This window comes from Rhinopithecus bieti, unplaced genomic scaffold, assembly GCF_001698545.2.
Source record: "Rhinopithecus bieti isolate Rb0 unplaced genomic scaffold, ASM169854v2 scaffold_70066, whole genome shotgun sequence".
NCBI classification, from domain to species: domain Eukaryota; kingdom Metazoa; phylum Chordata; class Mammalia; order Primates; family Cercopithecidae; genus Rhinopithecus; species Rhinopithecus bieti.
This window is the reverse complement of record NW_016826556.1, coordinates 300,481-325,897: the sequence shown is the minus strand read 5'-3', so window position 1 is coordinate 325,897 and position 25,417 is coordinate 300,481. Positions and strand designations below refer to the sequence as shown.

The 25,417-nt window shown below is 36.2% G+C and overlaps 1 protein-coding gene across 1 annotated transcript in view; it reads left to right on the top strand.

Annotated features, from left to right (window-relative positions):
• The window catches only part of ROS1 (ROS proto-oncogene 1, receptor tyrosine kinase), a 138,989-nt gene that overhangs the window by 52,070 nt on the left and 61,502 nt on the right, over positions 1-25,417 (top strand). Inside the window, exons 18-27 of the mRNA XM_017863458.1 lie at positions 7,654-7,868; positions 8,198-8,358; positions 8,731-8,875; positions 11,204-11,466; positions 13,412-13,475; positions 13,810-14,012; positions 15,822-16,027; positions 16,916-17,202; positions 18,405-18,417; positions 20,639-20,817. Of these exons, the coding sequence (XP_017718947.1) occupies positions 7,654-7,868; positions 8,198-8,358; positions 8,731-8,875; positions 11,204-11,466; positions 13,412-13,475; positions 13,810-14,012; positions 15,822-16,027; positions 16,916-17,202; positions 18,405-18,417; positions 20,639-20,817 (1,736 nt within the window). The remainder of the gene's footprint in view (positions 1-7,653; positions 7,869-8,197; positions 8,359-8,730; positions 8,876-11,203; positions 11,467-13,411; positions 13,476-13,809; positions 14,013-15,821; positions 16,028-16,915; positions 17,203-18,404; positions 18,418-20,638; positions 20,818-25,417) is intronic.

Genomic DNA, 25,417 nt, shown 5'->3' with positions numbered 1-25,417 from the left:
CAGTTGTTGACTAGAATATTCTGTAAATATCTGTTAAGTCCATTTGTTTTAGAGTATAATTGAAGTCCATTTTTTTTTGTTGACTTTCTGTCATCACAACCTGTTTAGTGCTGTCAGTGGAGTATTGAAGCCCCTACTGTTGTGTTGCTGCCTATCTCATTTCTTAGGTCTAGGAGTCATTATTTTATAAATTTGGGAGATCCAGTGTTAGGCGCATATATATTTAGGACTGTGATATTTTCCTGTTGGACTAGTCCTTTTATCATTATATAATTTCCCTCTTTGTCTTTTTAAACTGTTGTTGCTTTAAAGTCTGTTTTGTCTGATATAAGAATAGCTACTTCTGCTCACTTTTGGTTTCCATTTGCATGGAATATCTTTTTCCATTCCTTTACGTTGAGTTTCTGTGAGTTCCTTATGTGTTAGGTGAGCCTCTTGAAGACAGAAGAAATTTGGTTGGTGAATTCTTACCCATTTTGCAATTCTGTATCTTCGAAGAGGTGCATTTAGGCCATTTACATTCAATGTTAGTATTGAGAAGTGAGGTACTATTCTATTCGTTATGCTAGTTACTGCATGAATATCTTTTTTTTATTGTGTTATTGTTTTACAGGTTCTTTGAGATTTATGCTTTAAGGAGGTTCTATTTTGGTGTATTTCAAGTATTTGTTTCAAGATTTAAAGCTCCTTTTAGCAGTTCTTGCAGTGCTAGCTTGTTAGTGGCAAATTCTCTCAGCCTTTGTTTGTCTGAAAAAGACTGTGACTTTCTTTCATTTGTGAAGCTTAGTTTTGCTGAATACAAAATTCTTGGCCAATAATTGTTCTGTTTAAGGAGGCTAAAAATAGGACCCCAATCCCTTCTAGCTTGTAGGGTTTCTGCTGAGACATCTGCTGTTAATCTGATAGGTTTTCATTTATAGGTTACCTGATGTTTTTGCCTTGAAGCTCTAAAGATCCTTTCCTCCATCTTGACTTTAGATAACCTGATGACTGTGTGCCTAGGCAATGATCTTTTTGTGATGAATTTCCCAGGTGTTCTTTGGGCTTCTTGTATTTGAATGTCTAGATCTCTAGCAAGACCAGGGAAGTTTTCCTCAATTATTCCCTCAAATATGTTTTCCAAACTTTTAGATTTCTATTCTTCCTTGGAAGCACCAATTATTCTTAGGTTTGGTCATTTAACAGGATCTCAAACTTCTTATATGCTTTGTTCTTTTTTTTGGTTATTATTCCTTTTTTTGTTTGTTTTTGTTGGACTGAGTTAATTCAAAAGCCTTGTCTTCAAGCTCTGAAGTTCTTTCTTCTACTTGTTTGATTCTATTGCTGAGACTTTCTAGTGTATTTTGCATTTCTCTAAGCATGTCCTTCATTTCAAGAAGTTGTGATTGTTTTTTATTTATGCTGTCTATTTCTCTGGATATTTTTTCTATCCATATCCTGTATCATTTTTTAAATTTCTTTAAGTTGGTATTCACCTTTTTCTAGTGCCTCCTTGATTAGCATATTAATTGACTTTCTGAATTCTTTTTCTGGCAATTCAGAGATTTCTTGGTTTGGATCCATTGCTGGTGAGCTAGTGTGATCTTTTGGGGATGTTAAAGAATTTTGTTTTGTAATATTACTGGAATTGTTTTTCTGGATTTGGGTGGACTATGTCAGAGGAAGATCTAGGGCTCAAAGGCTGTTCAGATTCTTTTGTCCCATGGGGTGATCCCTTGATGTGGTGCTCTCCCTCTTCCCCTAGGGATGGGGCTTCCTAAGAGCTGAACTGCGATGATTATTATTTCTGTTCCGGGTCTAGCCTCCCAGTGGAGCTACCCAGCTCCAGGCTGGTACTGGGAAGTGTCTGCAAAGGCTTTATGATGTGATTCATCTTCAGGTCTCTCAGCCATGGATACTAGCATCTGTTCTGGTGGAGATAGTAGGGGACTGAAGTGGACTCTGGGAGGGTCCTTTGTGGTACTTTTGTTTAGTGCACTGGTTTTGTGTTGGTTGGCCTCCAGCCAGGAGCTAGCACTTTCAAAAGAGCATTAGTTGCAGTAGTATAGGGAAGATACAAGCTTGCCCTAGAGTCACCTGGATAAGTATTCAGGTTTCTCAGGCAGTGGGTGGGGCCATAGAGCCCCCAAGAGAGTATGTCTTTTGTCTTCAGCTACCAGGATGGGTAGAGAAAGACCATCAGTTGGGGCAGGGTTAGGCATGACTGAGCTCAGACTCTCCTTGGGCAGGGCTTGCTATGGCTGCTGTGGGAGACGGGGGTGTAGTTCTCAGGCTGATGGAGTTATGTTCCCAGGGGTATTATGGCTGCCTTTACTGCCTTATATAGGCCACCAGGGAAGTGAGGAGAAGCCAGCAGTGGCAGGCTTCGCCCAACTCCCACACATCCTGAAAGGCCGGTCTCACTCCCACTGGGTCCCCCATGCAGCCAGTGAGTAGGGCTAAGAACTTGCTGCAAGTTACAAGCCTCCCTGCTGAAAAAGCAAGCAGGGCTTTCAGGTTTCATACCTTCCACCTGTCATGGTTTCTGTGTTCATATCTGCACTCCCTGTTAGTCCTCTTTTCCAGGTTCTGTCCAGGAAACTTTGTATTTGGTTGAAATTTTTACAAAGTTCAGCTGGAACTTTTCTTCTCTCTGTGGTCTTTCTGCAGTTCCACTGGCAGCCCTCCCCAAGGATCTCAGCAAGACAAAGTCAGGAATGGCTTCCCTGGGGTCTGCAAGTGCTCACAGGGCTCTTCCCGCTGCTTCCTCTACCCCTATATTTTGCTTGGCTCTAAATTTGCCTCAGCTCCAGGTGAGGTCAAATCCTTTTCCCATGATCTGGACCTTCAGGTTTCCCACAGAGGATGTGTGTTTGGGGGCGGACACTCCCCATATCACACTTTGGGCACTCAGTTTTTTGGCTGTCTCACAGAGCCTGCAGCAGCAAGTCTCTTCCTTCAAAGGGTCTGTGGATTCTCTCAGCTGTCGTGGTATGTTCCTGTGGTAGTTCTTGGAGCAAAAGTTCATGATGTGAGTCTCCACATGCTGCTCTGTCCATTGAATGGGAGCTGCAAGTTAGTCCTCACCTTCTATCCAACATTTTGGGAATTGATCTGAGTCTTTACATTTAAAGTGTATTTCTTGTAAACAACATGCAGGATTTTGCATTTTTACACAATCTAACAATTTCTGCATTTTAATTAAGGCGTTTGGTTCATTTACATTTAATATAATTATTGATATGTTTGGATTTAAGTCTATTATCTTGATGTGTGACTTCCATTTTTCTCTTAGCTCTTTGTTCCTCTGTTTCTATTTCTTTGCCGTTTTTGTGGGTGAATAAAATAATTTTAGTATTCCATTTTTATCTCCTCTAATGACATTTTAGGTATGTCTATTTATATTTTTTAGGCTACATTAGAAATTAAAATATGCGTTTTTTACATGATACATCTTCAACTTATCAAGTCAACATCCAAATATATCCTTCACTTCATAAATGATTTAAAAACTTTATGACTATATACGCCTAATTTTTACCACCCTACTCTTAGTGTTCTTGGTGTTATATGTTTTACTTCTACTCATACTTTAAAATCCATGTTCTTTTGTAAATAGCCAATAATTTAAAAATATTTAACTAATAGCTTTTAAGGGAGAAGTTACACATCTAAAATTAAAATATAGGACATAAAGTCATTAGAACCCAGCGTTGAGAGGGAGAATTTAGAGATCATTTTATTTCATTGATGAGGGCACTGAGGCCCAGAGATGTTAATGCATTTTCCTAATATCACATTGTTAATCAGAGGAATGGTCAGGAAGTGATTAAAACAAAATGTCATACTCTAAAGGAAAGATTTCTGTTATTAGGTTCTTGGGTCCCCAGAGGGTTCATAGAAGGCTTTAGGATGTGTCAGTGCTCTGAAATTGAGGATTCATGTCTTTCATCAAAATTCCAAAAAAGTCTCATAAAGTTCAACAATTGTTTTATGAAGACAATGCTGACAATATTTTAGAATAAAATTACTTTTTTTGGTAAGTAGAAAACTCTAAGTCATGGAGTGAAATAGGAGTGTACATATGTGTATATTTATTTTTCTATCTATCTATAGATATAGATTTATACACATACATCAGTATGTATTCATATGTGTATATCCATATATATCCACATACATTTATATGCATATGCATATATGTATATAAATATATGTATATATGGAAGTGTGTATGGATGTACATATATATGCATATATATGGATGTGTATATATGTGTATGCACATGGATGTATGTAGATATATATTTATGTATATATCCACATACACACACACACACACACACAATGCATATAAGCACATAAACACAACAAATCTGATTGATCAATTACTTCATATCAAGTATGGTACATAGTTCAGCTGGTTTCCTACCTGTGAATCAGAGAAAACTGATTATTCTTTTCCTTAGCAGCTTAAGGTACTGACAATCTGATTGCCAAAACAAGCTGTCTAAAGTGAGATATAGACAATGTTCAAAGCAACAGTGTCCTGAAGGATCATAGTCCATTCTCTGCATTCTCTGTGTCTGTATATGCTGGTTTCTTTGAGTTTAGCTCCTCAAGCATCCACAGATGCAATGTAAAGTAGAGGAAGGAAATTCCTTCTTAAAAAATGTATTTCCTCATCTCAAAGTTAGTAATGTTTTCTTGTATGTATGCATAGTGGAGTATAGCAGCTCCCAGCGAAATAACACAAAGGGCAGGCACTTTTGCCCTCCAAGTAAGACTTGCCTTTTAATCCTATCAGGAAAAAAAGAAGTTTTACATATAGAGATTGGGATTCCAGAGTCATCTTATAAGGAGAAAGTATTTTCTAATATATAATCAAAATTCCTTCCCTTTAGTTTGGATCAGCTTTGTCCAATACAAATATAATGCAAGTCACATATGTAATTATAAATATTCTACTTGACTCATTTACAAAAAAGTAAAAACAAGTAAACGTAACTTTAATAGTACATTTTAATATTTTGATAACATATCAAAATGTCACTTCAATATGCAATCTGAATAAAACTTATAAAGTTACTTTATATTCTTTTTTCACATTAATTCTTGGATGTCCTGTTTGTATTTTATGTTTATAGCATATCTTAATTTGCAAACTGAGTTTGCATAGAAAATCTTTGATCTGTATTTAGATTTCATAAAATTTACAGGCAAAATAGTTGATTTACATACTCCTTCTAAAATACTCAAAAATATTTTAATATATTATACATGATCCATAATATATGAATCAAATATTAGTTTTAAAATTTAGCACCAATTAATTAAAATTAAATAACATTAAGTTTTGGTTCCTTGGTCATACCACATTTCAAGGGCTCAGTAGTCACATGTAGCTAGTTGCTGCTGTACTGAGCAGTACATCTCTAGTCTGTAGTAGAGATGAGATAAACTGATTGCTGTCACTCATCATATTCTGAACTTAAGAACTGTAATTGAATTGCCCTTCAAACTACTCTTCCCTCTCCTATGTACATCCATTCCCTTTAGTTGATACAAATACAACCTATTTGAGGCACTGTGAAATTCTCAAAACAAAACTTTTATTTATATTTTTCTAAAGAGAGAAAAGTGAATGCTTTAAAATGATTTACAGAAATCACTGAAAAAAAAAAATCAACCAATCACTCCAAAATGCTGAGGATAACTGAGATAGTTCTGTTTTGAGTACTAAACAAGTGTTATAATTTTAGAAACAAGCAGATTTTCAAGTAAAATAATTGCAAAATTTCCTTCTATTGAGGGAAAAAACCTCCAAACACAATTTAAGTAACAGGGTTTTTACTTGAATTTCCTAGTCTGAAAAGGAGCATTTTGATCAAACTATTGAAACTGATAAGCACTTTGAAATAACAGACAGTTGTGAATAGTATAAAGTGAAGAACCCAGCATGCTAGAATCATAAATGGCAGGCAAATCAGATGACTAACCAAGAGTAGGAGGAAGGCATGGTTCAATGGGGAGAAGCAATTCAACAGATCATGCCTTCTGGATTGATTTTCTCTGTTCATGTTGTTATGCCTGGCTGTTCATTTTGGGGTTGTGGGGTCATGGAATTGATTTTTTAAAATCCATCTTTTTATTTCTTGAGAAAACCATGATGAAATGAGATCAGCTTCACCCAGATGCAGACTTATTAGTGTTATACCCACATTTAATAGATGGTTCAATGAGAGGTTAAATTATTTGCCTGAAGTCAAACATTTAATAATTGGCTGAGCTGGAGTTCCATGCAGTTCTGTCTGTTTCTGAAGAATCCCCTACACTGCAAATTCATTAATTCACAGTGGGGCCTAGTCTCATTCAGAAATGAGAATAGTCATGTAGGCATACAGGCCATGACTTCTTCTCATCATGTGAACTGGGTTAGATGTGAGGTGGTTGCTCTAAGAACAAGGAATCTGAGTGAGCGTTGTTGGATACCCTAGAAGGCTGCCCACACAGGGCAGTATCAGAGCAGTGATGAATTCTGCTCATAACAGAGTTATTCTGTATGCCTAGGAACTGGAGTCCTCATGGCTACCACATTTAAGAGCTGTCATTCCTGTCAAATCTGGATAAATGCTTGGAAATTCTTGCACTTCGGGTGTGTCTTTTTTTCAAATCCCTCAATGCAATAAGCATTCCTTTTTAAAGTAACATGTACCTGAATCCTAACTTGCTGTCTCCATCATGATTTATTACATCGACTGGTCTCAAAGCCCTTCTGCTTCACATCCATAGGCTAACTTCACATCTCTAGGCTAATTGATTGCATTGGTTGGTCCCAAAGCCCTTCTGCTTCACATCTACAGATGGCAAATTTATACTTCAGGCATTGGTTTTTGTGGGTCTCATTTCTGGATGATTACCTTATTTCCAGGTCCTCTAAGAACCTTGCCTCGTGTCTTTCTCATGCTAATGCAAGTGTTGTAGGAGCACATAGAATAAACCAAAGATGCAATTTCTGAACTAATGAAGTAATGGGAATCCAGGTTGTGCCTTTGTTGTAGAGTATTACCAAAATCACAAGTATTTTTTAAAAAGCTGCAACCTATCTAAACACTCTTGACATTGTAATATCACATTAATAAGAAAAGCCCCCAGAGAGGAGCACAGTGCTCATGCCTGTGATCCCAGCACTTTGGGAAGCTGAGGCAGATGGATCACTTGAGGTCAGGAGTTCGAGACCAGCCTGGCCAACATGTGAAACCCTGTCTCAACTAAAAATACAAAAAAATTAGCCAGGCATAGTGATGTGTGCATGTAATCCCAGCTACTTGGGAGGGTGAGGCAGGAGAATATCTTGAAGCTGGAAGGCAGAGGTTGCAGCGGGCTCTGATCATGCCACTGCATTCCAGCCTGGGCAACAGAGTGAGACTCCATCTCAAAGAAACAAGAAAAGCCCCCAGAAAATTTAGGTCTATTACTTTTAAAAAATGTAAAATAAAAACCCAACTTAATATGAAACAAAAAAAGACAATAATTGTTAGAAAGTATTTTCTTTATTTTAATGTACACGAATATGCACGGATACTCACAAACACATATTCTCATGAGTATTTGCATGGACTAGCCCTTCCACCACTCCAGAAACACACACTAATTGGCGTTATGTTTTAGCAGCACTGGGGATACCACCATCACAGAGTTTGCAGCCTGGAGTACTTCTGAAATTTCCCAGAATGCACTGATGTACTATAGTGGTCGGCTGTTCTGGATCAATGGCTTTAGGATTATCACAACTCAGGAAATAGGTCAGAGAACCAGTGTCTCTGTTTTGGAACCAGCCAAATTTAATCAGTTCACAATTATTCAGACATCCCTTAAGCCTCTGCCAGGTACAGTATTTCATTCCTGCTTACCCTACTCCATTATACCTTTGGTTAAATAAATACTTAGGCTGAAATTTTTTTTTCTTAAGAATTAAGTTTTAAGAGGAACAAGGCTTCAGTGATTTCAGTTCATTTGCTTGCAGTGAGTTTAATCTTAACCCAAATTTACAGCCTGAAAAGTCAGAAAAGATGATTTTTTTCACAATATGTTAAAGAAAAGAAAATTTTGTTTCAGTTCTAATTATTAGTAATTGCTATTGATGTTCTATGATTTCTATATTGATCAATAATCCCCAGTTTTTTCTCCTATTTCTTTTTTTTCTTTCATCCTGTAGGGAACTTTTCCTTTACCCCTAAGGTTATTCCAGATTCTGTTCAAGAGTCTTCATTTAGGATTGAAGGAAATGCTTCAAGTTTTCAAATCCTGTGGAATGGTCCCCCTGCAGTAGACTGGGGTGTAGTTTTCTACAGCGTAGAATTTAGTGCTCATTCTAAGGTATGGTGTTGGTTCTAGTAACTTTCATTTCCCAAACAGACCGTACCATCTGTGTCAGCCCTACCTACACTGATCTGTACCATCTTGACTTAGCCAAGCCCATCTTCTTTGTCATTCCCATAGCATTTGTTTATTAAGGGTATTCCCCAGAAGACTTGTTTGCAGCCAGTCTCTGACTGGTGCTGACTGCTGTGCTGGACACACTTTAACTGATCTGTGTGGCACAACATGGAACTTGCCAAAATTAGCACTTCCAAAATTGCAAATTTTGATTCTACATGTGAACCAAAGTTTGGAGATTTTAGGTAGTAAGGAATGAATGATTTTGTAATTCTCTCCCTGAGAAAATCATGTTCTCTGTTTATATTTTAGTTCTTGGCTAGTGAACGACACTCTTTACCTGTATTTACTGTGGAAGGACTGGAACCTCATGCCTTATTTAATCTTTCTGTCACTCCTTATACCTACTGGGGAAAGGGCCCCAAAACAGCTCTGTCCCTTCGAGCACCTGAAACAGGTACAGGGGTTAAAATCTCTCTTTTTTTAAAAAAGCAGAATCTCACTTTTCGTGATCTGGAATGGGTAGTTGATATTTAAAAATAACTTTCAGTTTTATAGATGTTTTGGATTCAATATCCTTTCAATGACTTTTGGAGATTAGAATAGCTTCATTAACATAAATATGCATAATTTATTCCAAAAGAATAGTTCAAAGATTTCTTAACAGCCATTTCATTTGATTGTAGTGATGTAGAAGATGCAGATGCATATTTCAGGTAATTTGCCAAATCTTTTATAAGGAAAATGGGCATTTAAGGGCGAGACAGTTTTCTTGGAAGGCAGACTATCCTCATAGACGAGAACTCGGGATCTTCTGTAGGTGAATAACTGATACCTAAATTTAATGTTTTGAGGAAAAGATATTTTAAAAAGGATACTAGCCGTATCATTACATGTGTATATCACCTTAAAGTGTACAAAGCACATTTTTATGTATCACTCCTTTATTAAATATTTACTACATACCTATCATTTGTCAGAAACATCACATCATTTGATCCTCACATAGCTCTGAGATGGGTAGGAAAGTCTTATTATCTTGATTATGCAAGAAAGAAAATGAAAGCCTAGTGGCTGCCCAAATAAAATAGTTACTAAGTAGTTTAATCAAATCTCCAATCAGTCACTTCTACAAATGTTGGTAAATGATAGGAATTTATGTAAAGCTAATACAGGATTTGGCAGGTGGTAAGAGCTTAATAAATATAGATATCCATTCCCCATTGCCTTTTTTTACTGTTAAGATTATTTCAACAATATTCATCTATGAATCACACAACAGGAACGTAGTGAGACCTGGGCAGGTTCCAGAGCAGTTAGCATTGGATCCAGGAATGTTCTGCTTGAGATTTCCTTGGGATATCAGCTTGGTTGAACTGTCCTGTGGAAATGGACTTGACTGAATCCATCAGGGGAGCCAGTGGGAGCAAGAGTCAACAGCACTCTGCTGGATATTGGAGGCAATAAGAAAGGATGATAAGATTTGGCCTTTGCCTTCAGGAACTTTACAATATAACCAGGAAATTATCCAAATTGACCAATATTTATTAACCACTTACTGTGTGCTCATTCTATACTAGACTTGGGAGGATTTAACAAGGAATAAGAAGAGATGCTTTCTCTGATGGAGCTCATAAAACAGGGGAGAGATAAACACATGCACAGCAAATGATAGTAGATACTAGAGAGTTATTCCTGAGCAGCAGTGGCATAGAGTGAGTAGACAAGCCTATGAAACCTTCACGTATATCAAGCTGCCTCAGGCATTCTTAAGAGGGAAGATGCCTTTGGGAAATGGAAACTTTAGTGCACCCTGAAAGATGGAGCAAGAAGAGGTATCCCATGTAAGAAGAGAAGCCTAATGTAAGAAGGCCTGGAGATTGAATAATAGTGTGAGTGTTTTTTTTTTTTTTTTTTTTTTCTTTTTTTTTTTTTTTTTATACTTTAAGTTCTAGGGTACATGTGCATAACGTGCAGGTTTGTTACATATGTATACTTATGCCATGTTGGTGTGCTGCACCCATCAACTCGTCAGCACCCATCAATTCATCATTTATATCATGTATAACTCCCCAGTGAGTGTTAAACATTAGATAGCAATGTGATTGGAATGAAGGAGGGAATGAAGACCTCGCGGAGGAGTCCTAAGAGAGGAGAGGGCCATCCAGAGAGAATGACTTAGAAATCAGGCAGAGACATTTCTCTTGATTAAAGGACTGAGAGATACTGAACCGCTTGGTTTGGCTCTAGAATAAATAAGTACTCCCAAACCTTGCTCTTGGGGTACTATCAGCCTCCCCTAAAACTTTCTGCTTCCTAGGGACTTCAGGGTGACAGGGCCTAGGTCTCTGATTTATGCTGTGTTTTACACCCTGAACTGGCCGAAGGCTGGTGGGACTTACTGCCAGACATCCCTATGATGACATTTTCGGCTTCACTGAAATCACTCTGTCAGGATGAAAGTGAATGTTGCATTTTATAGGGAGAACCAGACACCTTCTATCTACACAAGGCACAGACAAGAAAGGTGTGCTTAAATGGTAGTAGGAAGGACTTGAGTTCAACGTAAGGAAGTCTTGCCTGTCAGTCAGATGTGCTGAAATTATCAGGATGAGTTCCTGAAGAAATCTATGGAATATTCTCTCCTGAAGATCTTTAAGAATGCAATAAATATACTGCAAATGCCTGGAATGAGAAATATTGTTAAGTTGTTTACAATCTCATTGTAAGTGGTAAAAGTCCGTCTTCTATTCTTTTCTGCTCTATCCGTGCCTCTACTTTTCAGTTCCATCAGCACCAGAGAACCCCAGAATATTTATATTACCAAGTGGAAAATGCTGTAACAAGAATGAAGTTGTGGTGGAATTTAGGTGGAACAAACCTGAGCATGAAAATGGGGTGTTAACAAAATTTGAAATTTTCTACAAAATATCCAATCAAAGTATTACAAACAAAACATTTGAAGACTGGATTGCTGTCAATGTCACTCCCTCAGTGATGTCTTTTCAACTTGAAGGCATGAGTCCCAGATGCTTTGTTGCCTTCCAGGTATGAGAGAGAAAACAGAAGATATGAGAGTGCAAACAGATTTAAAGGACTATGTTAAGAATTCTGTCACCCTGTCAATAGTTTAGGTATACTGTGATCAAAGAGGTCAAGTGGGCAGCAAAAGTAGAGAGGCAAGAGGGGATTGCTCGGGTAAAGGACATTTTCAGAACTTTCTCATATTCAGGGAACTTTGCAAATTCATAGTAAGTCATTCTTTTCTTTTGCTTTTCTTTTGAAGCTGTATCACGATTTTAATTTTCTATGTTACATATTACAGATTTGTTTTACATTTTTATTGATATATATTATAGTTGTACGTACATTTGGGGTACATGTGTTACTTTGATAAACAATTATTTTTCAATAAAATCACTATAGGCCTTGCACCACAGTAGGTACTTTGTATTCATTATCTCATTTGATCATCATACTATAAAGAAAAAGTTAAGTCCTTGAGAGTATCAGTCAATTACCAAAGCTGTGTGGCTGAAAAGCACTGTGCTGTAATGCTTTCCACCATTTCTTTTTGGGGAAAATAACATCTTGGGGAGTGTTTTGGAGATTTGAGTTGCCTAAGGATTTGTTTTACTTTTCATAAAATTCTAATTTAATAATTATTTTGATAATTTGTTAAGTCCACATATACTAATCAAATAAGTTATACATGAAAGTTAAAGATAATACACATTCCTGTTTGGTAAAAATTAGTGTTTTGGTAAAATAAATATTCTGGCTAAGTGTGTCTACATATAGAATATACATTGTATATATAGAATATATAGTATATATATGAATATATAGTATATATATGTGTATAGATATATAGTTTCAAAGTTTGGTCACCTTGGAACTATACAAAGTGATATGCATGGATATATATGAGTTTCATTTAACACAGTTTTGTACAAAAGTAAACACTACTATATATATATGTACCATTATAAATCATACACAGGTAGTAATATATAAAATATAGTAGAATGTGTTTAATACTAAAAGTATAATAAAAATAATACAGTGTTTTATTGATAAAGCACTTGGGGCTTTATATTTTGAGTCCACCATTATAGATGTCAATTTTCTTTGCAGGCTATTGTACATATGCAAGGTTTGGAAATTGAAATAATTTATTACATAATAGAAAATATCTAAAACAATAAAAATAAACTTTATTGTTAGAATGTGGCATGGCCCAGTGGGAAAAAATGTATGCAGACCTCAGAAGACTTGGTTCTGATGCCAGTTTCTACATATGTCATTGTGCATGAGTTACTTCCCCTTATTAGTATCCTGGTCCAGTTTCTACTCTTAGTAGTTGTGAAGATCGAAAGAGACAATGTATGTGAAACTGGTTTGAAATGCACAATCATTTTCAAATATAAGGTTTAATTATTTTAAAAGTTACTTTTAAAAGTATGGAAATTTAGTATTTTGAAGCTTCTAGTTGTTGAATTCAAGAAAAATGAAAGTTTATCATAATTTGCACGGTTTTATTTCTGTTAAATGTTCTATGTAACTTAATTTTGAAAATAATGACCTTATTTTGTTTAAAAGCATTCAACTGACAAATATATATATTCAAGCTGTACGACATGACTTGATAAATGTATACATGGTGTCATTATCACGATTGAATTAGACATTCATCAGCATCCATGCTGTACATTACATTCCCAGACATTTTTAAAAATTCATTTTTTAGCAAGAGAGATTTGTTCCAATTCTTGCAGTTTTCTAGCTAAAAAATCTATCAACATAAATATAGAACAATATTTTTTCTCTTGGTGATTTAAATTGCTGTATATTAATGTAAATAACTATTTGAAATTATTAATATTGTGTATCAGGAGTGTGAAATGAAACATTTAGTAATCTCCCAGTCTCAGAACTTAATTGTTGCCACTGAGAACGCTATTGAATGCAGTTTTTGTTTCCTTTTCTTTAGGTTCGGGCCTTCACATCTAAAGGGCCAGGATCATTTGCTGACGTTGTAAAGTCTACAACATCAGGTATTTGTTTTCTAAAATCTGTGCAAATAATAATTTAGAGGCTTGTGTGTGTGTATGTGTGTGTGTGTTTTTTTTTCCCATTGGTATCTTTAGGGATATGAACACTGTCTCTGAGCTAAAGTTTAGGTCAAAGACATGTTTTTGACCCCAAATCATCCCCAAAATATGTTTAAATAAACCTAGTGGTAGAGAGCCTACAAGGTTATCACTGAGACAGATGTATTAGAGGAACCAAAGGGAGCCCATGGACTTCAAAACTGCCTGATATTAAATCAAGGGACTGCGCTAAAGTTAGTTTTCTCATGCATATTATCTACATGTTTTTTGCTTTCAGAAATCAACCCATTTCCTCACCTCATAACTCTTCTTGGTAACAAGATAGTTTTTTTAGATATGGATCAAAATCAAGTTGTGTGGACGTTTTCAGCAGAAAGAGTTATCAGTGCCATTTGCTACACAGCTGATAATGAGCTGGGATATTACGCTGAAGGGGACTCACTCTTTCTTCTGAACTTGCACAATCGTTCTAGCTCTGAGGTATTTCACTATGTAATTCTTTTGAAATAAAGGAAGTGAAGTATTTGCATATGACACTACTCAGTAGTTAAAATGACTGGAAAATGGTTTAGTCATTAAGATTAGAATGAAAAAGACAGATATTGTGTAATCATTTAGCCACACATGAATACAGACTATGTTTTGGGCAAATGTCATTCAGCACTCAGTTAGCAAATAGCTATTGGGTTTAGGATGCTGTGTTAGAGCCTGGGATATTATAGGTGAAAGTTTATAGGCTTTGCTCTTACTAAACCCAGTCTAGTATTTGTCTAACACTAGGAAGGCAGTATTGCCTAGTGATTAAGAAGGTGAGTTTTGAAATTTGACCACCTAGAATACAATTTGGGCTCTACTGCTTACTAGATTTGTAACCACTGGCAAGTTATTTAACCTCTATGGTTAAGTAATATCTCATCATAGGGTTCCCATGAAGATCAAATGAGATAATCCATGTAATGCACTTAGCACAATGCCTTGGCATGTGGTAGGCATTCACCAAATGTTAACTGGTAGTGAAGACAGACTAAGATAACTGTTGTGCTGAGAGCAGGATGTGGTGGAATCACAGAGAATGAACAAGTAGTCTAGGTTGGCTTGGTGGTGGTAGAATGGAAAAACATCCTGGAAACAAAGATGAGCCAGGTGAAGGCCAACGGGGTACAAAGACAGGAAAACAAAGAGACATAGAGTGTTTGGATGAGAGTGGAGTGAAAGGAAGCTGGGAAATCTGGAGAGGTGGAAGCCTGAGCATAATGGGTCTCCTTTACTGTGCTAAGGAGGCAGGTGTCATTCTAGAAGCCAACAGCAAGCCAGTAAAGATATTTAGTGGGTCATTAACATGGTCAAGTTGTGTTTTAGAAAGGCCTGTCTGTTAGCAGTGTGAATAGTGACTTAGAGAGGGTTAAGTCTGAGACAATTAGGAGGCTGTCACAGAAATCCAGGTAGAAAATGTTATGGGCCTGAGTGAGGGGATGAGCATGAGGTGAGAAAGGAGATGACAAACTGGACATTTAAAATGGGACTAGTTCAAGCTGGGCACAGTGACTCACGCCTCTAATCCCAACACTGTGGGAGGCCAAGGCAGATGGATCACTGGATGCCAGGAATTCGATACCAGCCTGGCCAACATGGTGAAACCCTGTCTCTACTAAAAATATAAAAATTAGCTGGACATGGTGGTGCATGCCTGTAGTCTCAGCTACTCATGAGGCTGAGGCAGGAGAATAATTTGCACCCAGGAGGTGAAGGTTGCAGTGAACCAAGATCATGCTACTGCACTCCAGCCTGGGTGAGAGAGCCAGACTCCATCTCCAGGGGGGGAAAAAGGGACTAATTTACTATGGGTAGTAATGAGAAGAAGAAGTCAAGGAGGACCGTATTTGTCAGGATTAGCTCCTTGGGTGGGTGTTGAAAATCCATAAAAATATAAAATGCAGGAGTAAAAGAGGTTTTGGGGTGGGTGATGAAGTCTGTTTTCTGGGATAATTCATATGGAAATGTTCAGTAGGCAGTTTAATATTTGAATCAGTAACTCATTACAGATCTTGTCTGAAGGTATAAATTTGTAGCACTGGTTTGTAGATTGCAGTTAAAGCCATGATAGTTAGAATCATTTAGGAAAAATGTGAGAAGAGGACCCACGTTACAATGGTATACTATCCAGATTGCTGAGGTTTGGGATTACAAATGAGAAGTGCAGTAAACAAATGATATGGGTGAATATAGAAAAGTCTTTAAATAAAAAAATAACCACTCTCTTCTTGACTGTGTTCTCTACCTGTTGTTAAGCTTTTCCGAGATTCACTGGTTTTTGATATCACAGTTATTACAATTGACTGGATTTCAAGGCACCTCTACTTTGCACTGAAAGAATCACAAAATGGAATGCAAATATTTGATGTTGATCTTGAACACAAGGTGAAATACCCCAGAGAGGTGAAGATTCACAATAGGAATTCAACAATAATTTCTTTTTCTGTATATCCTCTTTTAAGGTACGTAAATGCAAGTATCTTTTTATATTGTGATGAAAGAGATAGAGACATATTTAATGGAATGTCTTTGATTCAGTAGTAGAAGACAATTATGGGAAAATAAGATGCTTAGGGCTCTTGGCCCACTATATTATAGTAAGTAATTCTTCCTGTAAATTAGGAGCCGCAACCACAAATATGTAAACTTAATGCATACCGACAATTTGACTAACAAAGTTAGGCTAATTACCTAACAGGGAACAATAGCAGATTTTTATACTAGTGAATGCAATAGCATCATCAGTTGGCAAGGACAAGAAGAGGATTGAGACAGTGGCAAGAGATGAGCAGGAACAGATGGGCAGCATGTCTTGCACAGCAAAAGTTATTCTGTGCTCATCCATCTTAGTTTAACTCATATCCTCACAAGATGAGCTTTAACGTCGCCTTTTAGCACCTAAGTAGCAATTTCCCAGGCTGGAAAGATGCATTTCTGTTTGTGCCATAAGCATGAGGATAGGCTATTTTGAAACTAGATCATTAACTAGTATTAAGAAGCAAAAACAGACATGAGAGGAGTGGAATAGAGATGGACATTGATGAAAATTATGCAAATGCATTTTATATTTCAGTTATTAAGTGGGCCTTTTACTATAGCACCTAAGGTCATTATGTTCCCAGACTTAAGTTGTAAACACATCTATTGAGAAATCATTGGAAATGCTACAAGTTAGACTTCTTGTGAATTCTTCCATCTCAGAAAAAGGTTATTGAAAACTTGACCATGCTGTCTCCAAAGGCTCCATTTGTCCCACACAGTCATTAGGAATGGTTGCTCTGCATTAGAAACCAATATTTGAAATGATGTATTTTACTCATTAAGTTGGGGGGACTTTTTTTCCTCTATAGTCGCTTGTATTGGACAGAAGTTTCCAGTTTTGGCTACCAGATGTTCTACTACAGTATTATCAATCGCACCTTGCACCGAATTCTGCAACCCACAGCTACAAACCAACAAAACAAAAGGAATCAATGTTCTTGCAATGTGACTGAATTTGAGTTAAGTGGAGCAATGGCTATTGATACCTCTAACCTAGAGAAACCATTGATATACTTTGCCAAAGCACAAGAGATCTGGGCAATGGATCTGGAAGGCTGTCATTGTTGGAGAGTTATCACAGTACCTGCTATGCTCGGTAAGATGCTGATATATGTGCACAGATATATTTGTTAATAAGAGCAGCTCCTTCAATTGCATTTAAAAAGAGGTTGAAATCCCCATATACTCAAAAGAATACACACATGATATTTGCTCTGTACCATGCCAAGTGTTCTTATAGAATTCAAATCAAGTTGTTTCCAGGAAAATTGTATGTAGTCATTCACATAATTTTCTAAATCTGTGTTTTAAAAAAATTGTAATTAATAATAGAGCTACAATTTAATGATCTTAACTGTATGTTCTTAGCATGTACTAAATGCATTATTTTATTTAATCTTCATAATGCCTCAGTGAAGTAGGTACTAATATCCTCATTTTACAGATGAGGAAACTGAGGCTGAGAAAAGTAAGGTAACTTTTCCCAAGGGCCACAGTTAGTAGAAGTTGAAACTGGGTCTAACTACAACATGCATGATCTTCCCGCTATCCTAAATTATTTCCACTTTGATGATCCCATAGGTTCTACTTTCAACATGAATTGGTCAATACTTGGGTCTATCTGTTGAAATTCAAATGCTTGTAGAATAAATATTCGAAAGTCGAGTACAATTTGGAAGTCTCCTAATTAGGAGTAATTCAACAGAAAAAAAATATATACTCTAAATACCCCATATACTCTTAAAATTAGTCTTCATTGCCCAGTGTGGTAATCACTATTAAATTAATTGAAATTAAGGCCAGGTGCAGTGGCTCATGCCTGTAATCCCAGCACTTTGGAAGGCCGAGGTGGGTAGATCACTTGAGGTCAGGAGTTTGAGACCAGCCTAGCCAACATGGTAAAAACCTGTTTCTACTAAAAATACAAAAATTAGCTGGACATAGTGGTGCATGCCTGTAATCCCAGCTACTCAGGAGGCTGAGGCAGGAAGACTCGCTTGAGCTCAGGAGGTGGAGGTTGCAGTGAGTCAAGATGGTGCCACCGCACTCCAGCCTGGGTGACAGAGTAAAACTCTGTCTCAAAAAAATAAAATTAAATAAAATTAAGCATTTAATCTCTCAGTCACACTAGCTAAATTTTAAGTGCTCAAAAGCCACAAATAGCTAATGGCCACTGTGTTGGACAACATAGGTATAAAACATTTGCATCATCACTGAAAGTTCTATTGGTCATTGCTGGGTTATACAGTAAAGTTTTGAAATTGTAAATATGTGTGTATGTGTTATAATTGTACATAGGTTTTGTTGACATGTAAACCAAGACCTTTTAGAAACAATTCCTATGTTTAGAGGCCTTTTAGAAACAAGACCTTTTAGAAACAATTCCTATCATTAAATAGATTTAATGATAGAGGTAATGTTTTGAATGATTCCTCCTTAGGTATGTTACTTGTTTCTGTTAAACCTGTGACAAAAGCCCTTTCCTTGATCAAAATGTAGTTATGCTCCTCTGAGTTCTCTTATTGACTATGCCTCAACCTTAGTCTTCATGTGTCCATCCTTGCTGAGTTCAGTTTTAGCAAGAATCCTACAAAGTCAGTTTAGAGAGAACCCCCTTTCACTGATACCTGATCAAATTCTTCATTGCCCACCCTTGATGGACATTGGTCTGACTTGAGTAAGAATCCTGTTTAGGCTCTTGGCCTGCCTTTAGCAAGAATCCCGTTAGGCTAATGTAACAAGGATTGCCCTATCCTGGATGCCATCTCTCAGTATTTCTCCACCCAATGACTTCCTCACGCAGTTTTTTGGCTATAAAAACCCCAACTGTCTGTTACGTTGCAATATTTGTCTTTCCTAGTGCACTATTGCTCTTTTCTTGACCAAAGTCTTTCTTACCATTTTAACAAGTGTCAGAATAATTTTTTCTTTAACATTTGATACACGAGACAGAAGAATTATCTAGTAGACCATTATATATGTATAAAATGGTCAGTTTTCATAAACTTGTAATTAAAATCCTAAAATTAGAAAATTAGAAAGATTTTAGAGATCATTTGGATGTTATGATGTTGTAAGAAATTTTTTCTTTAAAATAGTCATGCTTAAACAACTGTTTCTTTAAAAAACCCTGCTACTTTATAAGGAAGTCTGTTTAAGCTTTTGGACAATTCTGAACATTGGATTTTTTCTTATATTTAGCCAGTCTTTTCTTCATTTCTCCCATTCATTAGCCTTAGTTCTTACCTCTAAATTTACAAAGAATAATTTAATCACTTTCCACATGATAGCCATTCAACTATGTAGAGATAACTATTGTAGCTCATTGTAAGCATTTTTTTTTTTTTGAGACAGGATCTCACTTTGTTGCCCTGGCTGGGGTGCAGTAGTGCAATCATGGCTCACTGTAGCCTCCATCTCCCAGGCTCAGGTGATCATCTTGCCTCAGCCTCCCAAGTAGCTGGGACTACAGGTGCACACTACCATGCCTCGCTAATTTTAATATTTTTTGTGGAGATAGTGTCTTGCTACGCTGCCCAGTCTAGTCTTGAACTCCTGGGCTCAAGCCATCTGCCTGCCTTGACTTCCCAAAATGCTGGGATTACAGGCATGAGCCACCATGCTGGAAGCAAGCATTTTCTTTGGAGGAAAAATTCAAGTATCTGCAATTGCTCCCCAGGCGATGTGGCATCTAAATCTTTGCCCTAGTCACTCTCCCGTGATTTCATTTCAGCTAGTTAATATTCTCTTAAATATTGCCCCCATAAAGACACTTCACTCTCAATGTGTTCTTATCAGTGAAGGGAGACTCTAACTATGAAGGTCTTCTTTTTGCTGTTGCCAAAAGTGGAATCAGATCTTTAGGATACCTGCCATTGAAAGACCATAGTCTTTTCCACATTCATTATTATTAAGCCAGATCCCTTTCATTTGTTCATTTACAGAATTGATAGGAAACTTAAATTTAGGATTTTACATTTGTTCCTATCAAATTTGAATCAATTTCCTGATTCTGTTGTGATATTTTTGAATTTCAAGGCTGTAACTGAACCTGCTAGTGATGGTGATAATCACATATTATCTGCAAAGATGATAAATGTGTTTACTATGCATTCATTCCAAACCATTGATAAAAATATTGAGAAAGGCACTGAGCCCTCTGCCTATCATTTAATACTTCCCTCAGGTTGGCATTATTTGATTTTGAGTCACATAGGTGGATTTTAAATCCTGGGTCTGCCCTTTGATGTCCTTGAGCAGATTATTTAACTCCTTTAAATTTCAGTTTGCCTTTCCACAAAATGATGTTGGTAATAATAGTAGTTACCTGATTGAGTTGTATATGGTGCTAAAATGAGAGAAGACCTCTAAAACCCTTAGCCAAATGACATAAAATGAAGATTTTTTTTTTCATATTGAAATAATAGATTCAAAAGTTAGTAATTATATATAGGAAAATAATTTCATATATTATTTAGAGTAAAAAATGTAAAATATTTATTTTGTTCTTTATATTCCTTACGTTTTAACAGCAGGAAAACCCTTGCTAGCTTAACTGTGGATAGAGATTTTATATATTGGATCATCACAGCAAAGGACAGCACACAGATTTATCAAGCAAAGAAAGGAAATGGGGTCATCGTCTCCCAGGTGAAGGCCCTAAGGAGTAGGCATATCTTGGCTTACAGTTCAGTTATGCAGCCTTTTCCAGGTAATAAAGTCACATTCGTAATCAGCTTGTTCTCCCAATTTAGGGTCCGAAAAATCTCATTATGTCTCCTCCAAAGCTGTCCCTTTAGCCCCTTTGTTGTGCTCTCATCCTTGCTCCAAACTCTGCCAGTCTTTAGTGTGCACTGTGATTGCTGTTTGCCCTGGATCACAAATTACCTCTATGTGTAAACACAGCTCAGGGTGTGGTGGGCAACTTTAGTCATGGGAAAAACTGCGTCCTGTTGTTCTCTCTGCCTGTCCTCTTTCTCTTCTCAGTCCCATAATTTCTCTTCTTTCTCTTATTTCTCCTTTGCTGATATTTTAGGCCTCCCAGTGGTGTCAAGAAGTATTGCATACAACCGTGTTTTCAAGGTAACGGGTCATACTTGTGTTATTATGCAGTATGCAGTATTATGTATCAAATCATTAAGTATTAATATATACTATTGTAATATGTAGTACTATTTAACGTAAGACTGTGCTACCATTTTTATTAAGTTTTTATCTTTTTTAAAAAAGTGTTACTGTTTTAAGTGTTATGCCCCTCATCCTACTTTTCCTATAAACTGTGAATTTTATTGTGTGATTTGTATACCGCAATGATTCCTAGAAAGGTATGTATCATGTTATAGCAGAACTGACTATGTATTTTGCATTGTTGAAATCTAAAAAAACACAAACAAAAACAAAAACAGTATTGCATGGCCTCATTGGCATTTTGTCAAGGCTTTGTTTGCCACTAAGCTGCAAATATCATTCTAACTTAAATATAACTGTCCTCTGGAGAGGGACAGATGTGAATGACATAAACTCCCTTTGTTTAAATGTTTTCAGTTATAAAACATGTAAATTGAAAAATGTTAAAATTTATAAATAAAGCCTACTTTGTATTTTTGTAAAATAATTTATTTTTCATGTTGAGAAATTTGAGAAATGTTAAAGGTTCATGTGGCATCTGGTTTCTGACCCAGAAGCTTAGAAATTGCCACTCCACCCAAAAACAAGTAAAAGACTGAGCGAACTGAAAACTTAATAGCTCTTCTTGGATCCACAAGAGAAGTGAGGTCACAGAGCAAACTGCTGTCCCCAGTTGGAAAGACAGATTGGTAAATACAGAGAATTATAATTTACCAGAGTAAAAACCCATGAGCTAAAACCTTTTTAGAAAGCAGTGTTAGCAGTAGAAAAATCTAAACAGTAACTGATGAATTGCTTGAGGCTCAGTTGGTTAACTCTGAGAGTTAGAAACTCGAAGGGGATCCAGTCATAGGGGGGCTTCACACTTTTATAAGTTTTACCTCCAGGAGCTTTAACTGGTTTTTGTCTTAGAAAATCTCCTTGTGCTTCCCACGGAGGGAAGGGAAAAGGAAAAATTTTGAAAGGCACCAGAGCATTCTGTTCTTCTTAACAAGGTCTGTGTTCAAGATACACTAACCACAGTTGGACCTGCTTGGGTTTTATCAGAGCTTAATTGACCGGGCAAAGAGAAGCGCCCAACCCCAACCCATTCTAGTCATCGTGTGCCACCTAAGTGGGGTGGGGGAATGAAAAGAACCTGTGAAGTTCACATTCGAAAAGCAAAGCAAAAACCCACTTGAAGACTGAGATCTAATCTAAGACTGTAAAATGCCTCCCCTCCCACTACACCTTACCACCACATTCCTAAAGGTCCACTTACAGCACTTGCTTTCACCCGGTACAGCATATTCAGCTATCAAGAAAAAATTACAAGGCATACTAAAAGGCATAAAACACAGATTGAAGAGATAGAGGAACTATCACAACCAGATTTCAATATGGCAGGGATGTTAGAATTATCAGACTGAGAATTTAAAACAACGATGATTAATATGCTAGGGGTTCTAATGAATAAAGTTGTCAGTATACAAGGACAGATGGTCAACGTGAGCAAAGACATGGATATTTGAGGAACAAAAAGAAAAGGTAGAGATAAAAACACTGTAACACATGAAGAATGTTTGATGGGCTTAAAAGTAGGCTGGATGTGGCTGAGGAAGGAATCTCTGAGCTTGAAAATATCTCAATAGAAACCTGCAGAACTGTAAAGCAAAAATAAATAAATAAATAAAAAAATCCAGAACAGAATATTCAAGAACTGTGGGGAAATTACAAAAGGTGTAAGATAGGCATAATATGAATACTAGAAAAAGATGAGAGAGAGAAATGAACAGAAGAAATATTTGAAATAAATATTTGAAACAATAGTGACTGATAATTTCCCCAAATTAATGTCGGATACCAAACTACAGACGTGGGAAGCTCAAACAATACCAAGAAGGATCAATGCCAAAATCTACACTAGGCCTGTCGTATTCAAACTGCAGAAAACCAAAGATAAAGAAAAAAAATTCTGAAAGAAGCCAGAGGAAAAAGTACTTTAGCTATAGAGGAACAAAGATAAGAATTATATCCAACTTCTCCTCAGAAACTATATAAGCAAGAAGAGAGAAAAGTAAGATATTTAAAATCCTGAGAGAAAAAAACACTAACCTAGAATTCCACACCCTGTGAAATTATCCTTCAAAAGAGAAGGAGCAATAAGGACGTTCTCAGACAAAAATTGAGAGAATTTGTTATCGGTAGACCTGCTTTGGAAGAAATGTTGAAAGAAGTTCTTTAGAAAGAAGAAAAATGATACAGGTCAGAAATTCAGATCTACAGAAAGAAAGGAAGCGCATTAGAGAACAAATAAGTGAAGGTAAAGTAAAAGTTTTTCTTTTTCTTAATTGACTAAATGGATGCTAGTTTGTTGAAAATAATAATAGCAATAATATATTCAATTATATCCACTTATGCATGTATGTGTGCATATATATGTGTATATTTATATTAAGCAAAATGAATCACAGCAGTGACACAAGGGATAGAAAAGAGGACTTGGTGTTATTTTGTTATTATAAGGTACTGCACACCTATGAAGTGGTATAATGTTGTTTGAAGGTGGACTTGAATTAGTTGTAAACATACATTGCAAATTCAAGGGCAAATCACTAAAAAGTGTTTTTAAAAAAGTATAACTGGTTCCCAAGAAAGGAGAGAAAATAGAATCATTTAGAATGCTCAGTTAAAACCACCAAAGTCAGAAAAAAGTGGAAGACAAAAGTAGGAACAAAGAACAAGGGCAACAAATGAAAAATAATAACAAATATGGTAGATACTAATTCAACTATATCAGTAGTCACTTTGAACATCCATGGTCTAAATACACCAACTAAAATACAGAGGTTGTTTGAGTGGATCAACAAATAAGACTCAACTATACATTGTCTATAAGAAACCCACTTTAAGTGTAAAGACATGTCATATAGATCAAAAATAAAGGGATGGAGATAGTATATCATGCTATTGCTAATCAAGTGAAAGAAGAAACAATTTCAGACAGAGCAGACTTCAGAGCGAGGAAAGTTATAAGTGATAAAGAGGGACATTATATAACGATAAAGGGATCAGTTCTCCAAGAAGACATAATAATCCTTAATGCATATGTCCCTAAAAACAGAGCATCAAAATACATGAGGCAACAACTGATAGAACTGCAAGAAACAGATGAAGCCACTATTACCATTGAAGACTTTGCAATGTCTGTCTATCAGAAATGGGCAAATCCAGCCAAAAAAAAATCACTAAGGATATACTGATGAATTCAATAACACCATCAATTAATTTGCTATAATGGACATCTATCTACTAATAACAATTTATCCAACAACAGCAGAATAAACATTCTTCTCAAGCTCACATGGAACATTCAACAAGACAGACCATAAAATACACTTTAACAAATGTAAAAGAATAGAAATCATACAATATCTGTCCTCAGACTACAATGCCATTTAACTAGAAATCAATAACTGAAATATAGCTGGAAAATCTCAGAACTCTTGGAGATTAAACAACGTATTTCTAAATAACAAATGGGTAAAAGAAGAAATCTCAAATTAAAAATATTTTGAACTAAAAATGAAAACAAAACATCAAAACTTATGGGAATCAGTAAAATCAGTGCTTAGACGGAAGTTTATAGCACTGACTGCATGTATTAGAAAAAAATGATCTAAAATTATTTAAGCTTTTACCTTAGGAAACTAGAAAGAGTAAATTAAATCCAAAATAATAAGAAGAAACAAAATTAAAACAAAAGAAAAAAATAAAAAGAAGTATAGTAGAAATCAATGAAATTGAAAACAGGAAACCAACAGAGAAAAATCAATGAAACCAAAAGCTGGTTCTTTGAAAAGATAAATAAAATTGATAAGCCTCTAGCCAGGCTAAGAAAAAAAGAGAGTGGATGCAAATTGCTACTAGTAGAAATGAAGACGGGGACATCTCTATAAAAACCCATGGAGATTAAAAGGATAATCAAGGAATACTATTAACAACTCTATGCTCACAAATTTAATAACCTGGATGAAATGGACCAATTCTTTTACAGACACAGTATGCCAGAACTCACAGAAGAAGAAATAGACAATCTGAATATGTCCACATCTATTACATAAATGGAATCAATAATTAACAGCCTTCTGAAATAGCACCTGGGCCAGATGGATTCAATGGTGCATTCTACCAAACATTTATGG